The sequence below is a fragment of the Rhagoletis zephyria genome, unplaced genomic scaffold, assembly GCF_001687245.7.
Source record: "Rhagoletis zephyria isolate East Lansing unplaced genomic scaffold, Rhagoletis_zephyria_1.1 Rzeph_scaffold_00135, whole genome shotgun sequence".
Taxonomy (NCBI): Eukaryota; Metazoa; Arthropoda; class Insecta; order Diptera; family Tephritidae; genus Rhagoletis; species Rhagoletis zephyria.
Window position 1 is genome coordinate 458,516 of NW_016157219.1, and position 7,956 is coordinate 466,471.

The 7,956-nt window shown below is 40.8% G+C and overlaps 1 protein-coding gene across 1 annotated transcript; it reads right to left on the reverse strand.

Moving 5' to 3' along the window:
• Positions 1 to 318: 318 nt before the first annotated feature.
• LOC108381334 (uncharacterized) lies at positions 319 to 5,085 on the reverse strand. Its single transcript, XM_017637758.1, has 2 exons — positions 1,672 to 5,085; positions 319 to 903 (listed from the first exon to the last, which is right to left on the reverse strand). Exons 1-2 carry the CDS (start codon positions 5,083 to 5,085, stop codon positions 319 to 321), a joined length of 3,999 nt encoding a protein of 1,332 aa, XP_017493247.1.
• Positions 5,086 to 7,956: the final 2,871 nt, after the last annotated feature.

The window sequence follows — 7,956 nt, forward strand, 5'->3', positions numbered from 1 at the left end:
TTACATGAGAGCGCAATTGCTTTGACAGCGAAGAGGAATATAGATAGAGCGAAATTCGCCTGAGCTCCAGGGATGCCATCTCTTAAAGCGTTGGGGATAAAAAGCGGCGCAATATGTTTAAAGGCGGCGTAACATATCCCCCTCCGTAAACCTTGTGCAGCTCTATGTGCAATGTTTACCCTTTACGTCCAGTTTTGCGATTTTGACAGCAGGTCGAGTGAACAGTCCTGCTGCAGTTTTTACGACAGCGCTTCGTACTTGCCCGTCCTTGGAACGGTGAATGTCGATGACCACGCCTTTTGGCCAAGTATTCCTTCTCTAATTATCATCTGCGATTACAACCACGTCGTCGATAGCGATGGGGTCGGGTGACTTTTGGAACGACTTAGCTCGTCTGGTTAGACATGGTAGATACTCACGAACCCACCGCTTCCAAAACTGGTCCGAAATTTGACTGGTTATTCGAAAGTTCTTACCCAAAACTGCCCCGGTAGTACTCTGCTCGTTTCGTTCTCGTATTCCATTAGAATCACCAAGCAGAAAATGGTTTGGTGTTAGTGCTTCCATTTCCGGATAATCTATTGGCACATAGGTCAGTGGACGAGAATTCAATATGTACTCGATGTCAGCCAGAGAAGCACGGAGCACCTCTTCGCGAACATTTACCTTTGGAAGGATGTCCATAAAAATGGATTTAATCGAGCGAACCATGCGCTCCCAAACGCATCCCATATGAGGCGATGCCGGTGGAATAAAGTGCCACTTCACTTCAGGATGTCGACGCTCCAGCTCACCAGATATCATTCGCTCCATTTCATTTTTCAGTATCCGGCTAGAACCGCGAAAATTGGTGCCGTTGTCTGACCAAATGCACTTTGGTACACCACGGCGAGACATAAACTGCTTTAACACGAGTAGAAACGAATCTGTTGACAATGAATGTGCTATCTCGATGTGGACTGCTCTGATAGTCAAACACGTAAAAACCACGCCCCAGCGCTTTTCTCTCCACCTGCTAACTACAATTTCAATTGGCCCGAAAAAACCCACGCCACTATTTGTAAAAGGTCTCTCGTATGCTGCAAGTCTCCCCGCTGGAATGTTTCCCATTTCCGGGGCGCTTGGATGCGCTTTACGGTTTCGGCATAGTTGACAGCTTTTCGCTGTTGCTCTGACTAAGGCTCTCAAACCTTGCACCCAATACCGCTGCCTCATTTCATTTATTATAATTTCGTTGTGATGGTGGTGGAACTTTCGATGGTAAAAGTCGGTAATAAGAGACGTCACACGATGGAGACGTGGCAATATGATTGGTCTTCGAGTGTCCCAGGTTGCGTATTTCATTGCATCTATCCTACCTCTAACTCTGAGAAGGCCTTCTGCATCCAAATATGGCGAGTACTTGTAAATCCTACTGTTTTTTGAAACCGCTTTCCCTTCTCTGAGAAGTTGCAATTCTTCGCCAAATGCCTCTTCTTGGCAAATGCGAATAATTACACATTCCGCACATGCCACGGTACTCATATTAAACAGTGTGTTGATTTTTAGTACGTTTGTCTGTTTTGTCACGCTGTGAAGAAAATTCAGCACATAGCTTTGTGCATTCCTTAGTTTTTCCCATTTGCTAAACCGATCAGGATTCACGCTTATCACAGACAACAATGATTTTACAGGCGTGTGCAGTGCGACATGGCAAACTAGCTCGTGATCTTGCTCTTGATCATAGTCCATATTGGTTTGTGGCCAATTCATTTCCGGCTGAGACAAAAACGTAGGCCCCACATACCAACGCACCGCTCCATCAAATTCTGGCTTCGGTGACCTTTTGGTACCTTCATCAGCGACATTATCTCCCGATGGCACCCACCGCCATTCATCGATACTGGAGTCTTCTAAGATCTCACCTACCCGCACCGCCACAAACTGATGAAATTTTCTGGCGTCTGATTTTATCCAATATAGGACATTTTTGGAATCGGTCCAAAATACTCGCTTTTCTATACAAATGGACAACTCTGTAGCAATAAACTTTGACAGTCGCAAACCTAGTATCGCACCCATTAACTCCAATCTAGGGATCGATACTGGCTTAAGTGGCGCAACTCGGGTTTTGGACGCAACCAAGCAACAATCAACATCAGCATTTTTCTCTGCGCGGAGGTAGACGACGGCCGCATAAGCATCTACGCTGGCGTCCACAAATGTGTGTAGCTGGACTCGTTCGCCATGACTTACTAACGGATAACACCGAGGCACCTTAATATCAGTGATGGCAGGCAGGCGTCGTATCCACTGCCACCATTTCTCCTGCTCTTCTTTACCTATTGGTTCGTCCCACGAGACGCCCGAACGCCATACCTCCTGCATTAAAATTTTCGCAGAGATGAGGTAGAAACCCAACAATCCTAACGGGTCAAATACAGTCATTATAACACGTAACATTTGGCGCTTCGTTGGGATGTTGATTTCATTATAAACTTGTTTCGGGAAATGTTCGAAAAACGTCAACACATCCGCCATCAGTGACCACCACATACCTAGTACCTTCTCGTGTTTTAAATTTGGTTCTTCGATATACTTGTTGTTCTGCTCTGACTGCCCTGTCAAGGCCACCAAAACTTTCGTGGAGTTTGATATCCAGTTTCGCATTTCAAACCCTCCATCGGCGTGAATGTGGCGAACTGTTGTAGCTAATTTGATCATCTCGTCTTCAGTTTGCATGCTTTGTAGCCAGTCGTCTACAAAGGTATTATCCAAAATCGTTTTAACGGCATATGGATGATGAACTTCGAAACGAGAAGTATTTTTATTCTTGACATAATTAGCTATTGATGGAGAGCAAGTTGCACCAAACGTCGTAACTTGCATGACATATACATTCGGTTCCTTTGATGTTTCACCATTCCGCCATAAAAACTTTTGAACAGTTTGATCCTCCTGCCTGACACGTATTTGGTGAAACATCTCACGGATGTCGCCGCACAAAGCTATTGGATTTTCACGAAAGCAGACCAGAATACCTACCATTGATTTCAATAGGTCTGGACGTTTTAGGAGTACAGAATTTAAAGCAACCTTATCAACCGCAGCCGCAGCATCCCACACCAACCTAGTTTTGTTTTTGTTGGGGTTGGTTACGGTGAAAATTGGTATATACCAGGATTTGGGACCAGCCAGCACTTCATCTTTACGTACTTTTCGCACATAACCCTTCTGTTCGCATTGCTGAATGGTGTCTACCAGAAATGTTTTTAAGCTAGGATCACGTGCTATCCTTTTCTCAAGGCACTGAAGACGGCGCTTAGCCATAGGTAAGGACTCAGGCAGCTGGATCTGGTCATACTTCCAGAGAAGACCGGTTTCCCATCGCTTTTCGCTTGGAAGATATTTTGTAGTTGAATTCATTATACGCTGCGAACGCTCATCTTCCTTAGAAACTAAAGGGGATACGTCTTTCACGCCGATCGATTCTACCGTATAGTGTGACTTGACTAACTCCTCAATGCGGCTATCTACACTGCATGTGCAAATATGCATCACACGTTGGCGTGAGGCTTCGTTTACGTCGTTACGTCCATAGACGGACCACCCTATTTTACATTTCGCTGCTACTAGGTCGTCGCCATCTTTATCACGAGTTTGCAAAGGAACACCAAGCTTAATGTTATCGAGGCCGATAAAAATACGCGCCTGGGCTGCTACATATGGATGAATTGGTAATTTTCTCAAATGCTCTCGATATGATATGGCAGCGCTCTCAAGTGTCTGAATGGGCAAATTGAGATTGGTTACAGTGCGTACATTTTTTATTAAGTATTTCTTTGAACCTGAACTTCGAGCTGAAATATGCAGCGAAACAGATTTTGAATTCGCCTCGTTTTGTGTAACCTCACCTGTCCACTGAAGGCAGAGGTCTTCTGTCGGTCCGTCGAGACCAAGTTCAGCTGCCAACCCGTCTTCGACAAGAGTGCACGCTGACCCTTCGTCAATGAACGCGTATGCTTCTATTGACCCCGTTTTACCATGAAGTGTCACGGCTATATAGCGGAAAATCGTGCTTTTATTTTCCTTGGCATGAAATAAAACGGTGGTATTACGAGCAAGATCATCTACGCCTTCAGATATTGCCAAGGATCTCATATTACCTTGCGTGGGTGCGTGAGGCAGTGGATTGTGGGGCATTTTGCAGCCATCAACGGAACATGTCTTTTTAGAGTTGCAGCGTCGCACGAAGTGCCCTTTGAAACACCTTATACATAATTTTTTCTCACGGACGAATTTCCACCTCATGTCTCCATTCAACGCTTTGAATTCGACACAGTCTGACAGACAATGTTGCTTAGAACATTTTGGACAGCTTTCTCCTTCACTGCGGCGAACGTCGTGAAGCATAACCCGTTCTCCGGATAATTTACGATGTCCCTTTCTTTCCTCACTAGCAGAAAGTGTGGCATTGCTATGCCCTATAGGTGTAACTTGGCTGGCGCAGGTGGCAAGTTGGAAAAGCCAGTTGTCAAATATTGCTATATCAACTCGTGCAAGCGTCATTCGGTGCTTGCCCAAATCCAATCTAAGATCGCTTGGAAGCTTATAGAGCAAATCGTTTAATAGCATGGGATCATTCAAGTAGTCCTGAAGCCCAATAGCTTGCATTGTGGCCCTATAATTTTGCACGGCCAATGCAAAGTTTACCAGCGATTCCAACTTTTCCATTTTGACCATAGGTTGTTGCCTTAATTTCTTCTGAAGGGTGTGGTGGATGACGTCGGGTCGACCATACAACATGCGTAGCGTTGCAATGGCAAATGACACCGTGCTAGGCATCATCAGCTTTCCCCTAACAGCTGGACCCTTTAAGCATTTTTGCAGGCGAATTAAATTTTCCTGGTCTGTAAAACCACACCTTTCGGTCGACTGCTCGAAATTGGTAATGAAGAGCGGCCAATCTTCGGGATTGCCAGAAAATACAGGCAAATCCTTGGACATTACGTGACGCGCGGCGATTTGTGATGAAGACAAAGTTAAATCCGCTACCGAATTTTGCAGAAAAGGAAAACTTGAACTAGTATGATGTAATGACGTCATTGGCTAGGTAAAACTGACGGCATTATTGTTTGCGACTGAATTTGTTGTGCCCGTTGATGGAAAATAGCTCGGACGCTGACCTTGAATGGCGGCAGACGGAGCAAGATTGGGTGCAGATACGTTAGAAAATACGTTGTTAGAAGAAGGGATAGTACTATGAAATATTTGATTGTTATAGGTAAGGGCGCTACTTGTGGCGCACTTGTTGTGAACGTGTTAGCATGTTGAACCGTGTCTCGGCTAGTACCAACGCGGCACATAGGGGGATTTGAACGATTTAGGCGGCCAAAAACCAATTTGATAAAATTTTAGAGAAAACTTAAAAAATTAGTCACATTCGATTGGGAACATTCCAAATAACATTTCCCAGCCCTCCTCACTTTTCTAACTTGCACAGCGAACGCTCCCCGTTGACCGGAAACAGAATATTCTAACGCTGCTTATAAATAAATTTTCGCTCTCTAGAAAGATCGTGACGGTTTTAAGTTAATATTTTGACTACTGCAGTATATTCTTAAAAAGTAGTGATGGCTCCGCATACAGACCGTAATAATGCATTTCAGCGTAAATATTTTTTAATAATTTTATTAAGCAAAAGTTCAATTTAAATGTAACGAAAATAGCGGTTTTCAACGAGTTATTTTTGTTAATTTTTGTGAATATTAAGGAATTTGTTGTATCCCCGGGAGAGATCGCGTTATTATTCTTTGTTCAATTTAAAGCTTAGAAATTTGGCTAATATAGTGTGAAAAGACTGCCCGCAGAAAATGGCAGATAAGTGGTATTTCTTAATTTAGAAAATGTATTAAGGAAAAATCTAAAAACACGACTAGTATATAGTAACACTACTTTAGATCTATTTTAACACTAAAATTAAACTTTTTAGATGAATTTGAGGCCGCTGAACTAGAATATGAATCCATTTAATTTAACAAATAAATAGTTTTCGAGATATTAGCAAAAGTCATGTTTTCTTGGACCTTTCGGTCCTGTTGCTACAAATCTGCGGGAATATAAGGCGAACCCAACTATGTNTTCTCACTTGGCTATTTTTAGTAATAGCTCGACTTCAGCACCACTTGGCAGCACGTTTTTGCAATAGTATTGCATACATATTAAAGGCCTGCAAATGTTGAACTATAAAACATAGCGACATGTGTCGCATCATGCAAGTGCCAGTTCATGTCATGTCGCTCATACATGTTTGACTATGGCATATGAAGGCACTGTCGAATAAATTGAATTCAAATCAGGTCGCACATATGAACATGTCAACACAAGCGACACATGCGACACATGCGACACATGCGACATAGGCAGCATTATTAATTACATTGTATATACGTGAAGAGATTTTTAAAGCTGCTATTATAATAAAATTCATAAAACAATTGTCTAATTAAAAATTAAGACTGATTAAATATTGAAAGTGGCATATATTCTACCGCTAAAAAATGTTCAAAAAANCTTAAACCATTTGAGGAAGTTTCGAAGCTTTTGGAAGGAGAAAAATATCCCACAATTCATCATGTTTATCCTCAAATAAGAAAACTTAAAAAAGTAGCCGTAATAAACGACAAAATTGATTCAGAAACTGCTAAAAAATTTAAGGAGAAAATTGTACATTATATCCAATCTGTGATTGATGAAAACATAAAGGACTTTCATAAAATTGCGCTCTTTTTATTTCCACCGGCGAACAAACTGCTATATTTTTCGGAGAGTGAGAAAAGAAGTATTCATGAACAATGCATAAAAATGTTAGAAACATACAAAAATACATCGGTTATCTTAGACACCACAATGAACTCTGTAAATTCTGAGGATGATCCTTTTAACGATTTTGTACAAGCTGTATTTGCACCCGAATACGATGACCAAGTGCACAATGAAATCGTGAGATATTAAAGTCAGACAATTTTATACCACAAAGAATTTCAACCACTGGAGTGGTGGAAAGCCCATAAAAACGAATATCCTTTGCTTTTCAAATTAAGTGGTTTTGTATTAGCGACACCAGCTAGCTCCGCTGCATCAGAAAGGCTCTTTTCAAAAGCTCGACATTTGCTATCTGAAAAAAGGTCAGTTCTCGGAAAAAACGCAATAAGTGTTAATCAAATTATGTTTTTGCAAAGTAACTTCGATTTTAATGCATTGTATACTATAAATTCAAATGATGAGTAAAGCAGGATTTTAACCGTTAATTGTTTTACTGGAAATGTGAATTGTTTCGTTAAGGTTATTTGAATTTGAATAAAAAAATGTTTTCTTTGTATTATATGGAGTATATAAAAAAGTTTAATTTCAGATTTCAAAGTTAGCTTTTTTAATCAATTATTTATTTGATTTTATATTAAACATTTATTAAAACCATACAAGGCAGAATGAAACAGTAATAAAAATATGCCGCAGAAATACAACAGCGAACAACAGCTTAGCTAAGTTGCAATGACATGCTACAACAGTATGTTTGATATGGAATGACATGACACAACACATTGTTTGTATTGATATGACATAGCAATGCACGAAATTTTTGAAAACGACATTTTTACAGAAAATGTTGAACTTTGCAGTACTTTATTATATATTTCGGAATAAACATTTGTTTTCCTTTACATTGGTGTTATATAAGTGATGATTAAAGAAATAGTTTTGGGTATACAAGCGTTTAAATTAAAATAAATCTACGATATTTCAGTAAATATTGTATCCAAATTGTTAAAAATTAGTATGTAAACTAAAATTTTGGAACAAAATAGGATTATTATTAAAGTTTTAGAAAATGGGTGTGGCCCCGCCCACTTATGATGAAATGCTGTATATCAGTATCCACTTCACTAATCCGTACCAAACTCGGTATGAGCCTTG

What these genes read in the sequence shown, in the direction of transcription:
- LOC108381334 (XM_017637758.1), bottom strand. Translation starts at nt 5,085, where the DNA reads ATGACGTCATTACATCATACTAGTTCAAGTTTTCCTTTTCTGCAAAAT. An exon ending in ATGTCGCACTGCACACGCCT is followed by an intron (nt 904 to 1,671) that starts GTAAAATCATTG and finishes CTCGTGTTAAAG; the next exon opens with CAGTTTATGTCTCGCCGTGG.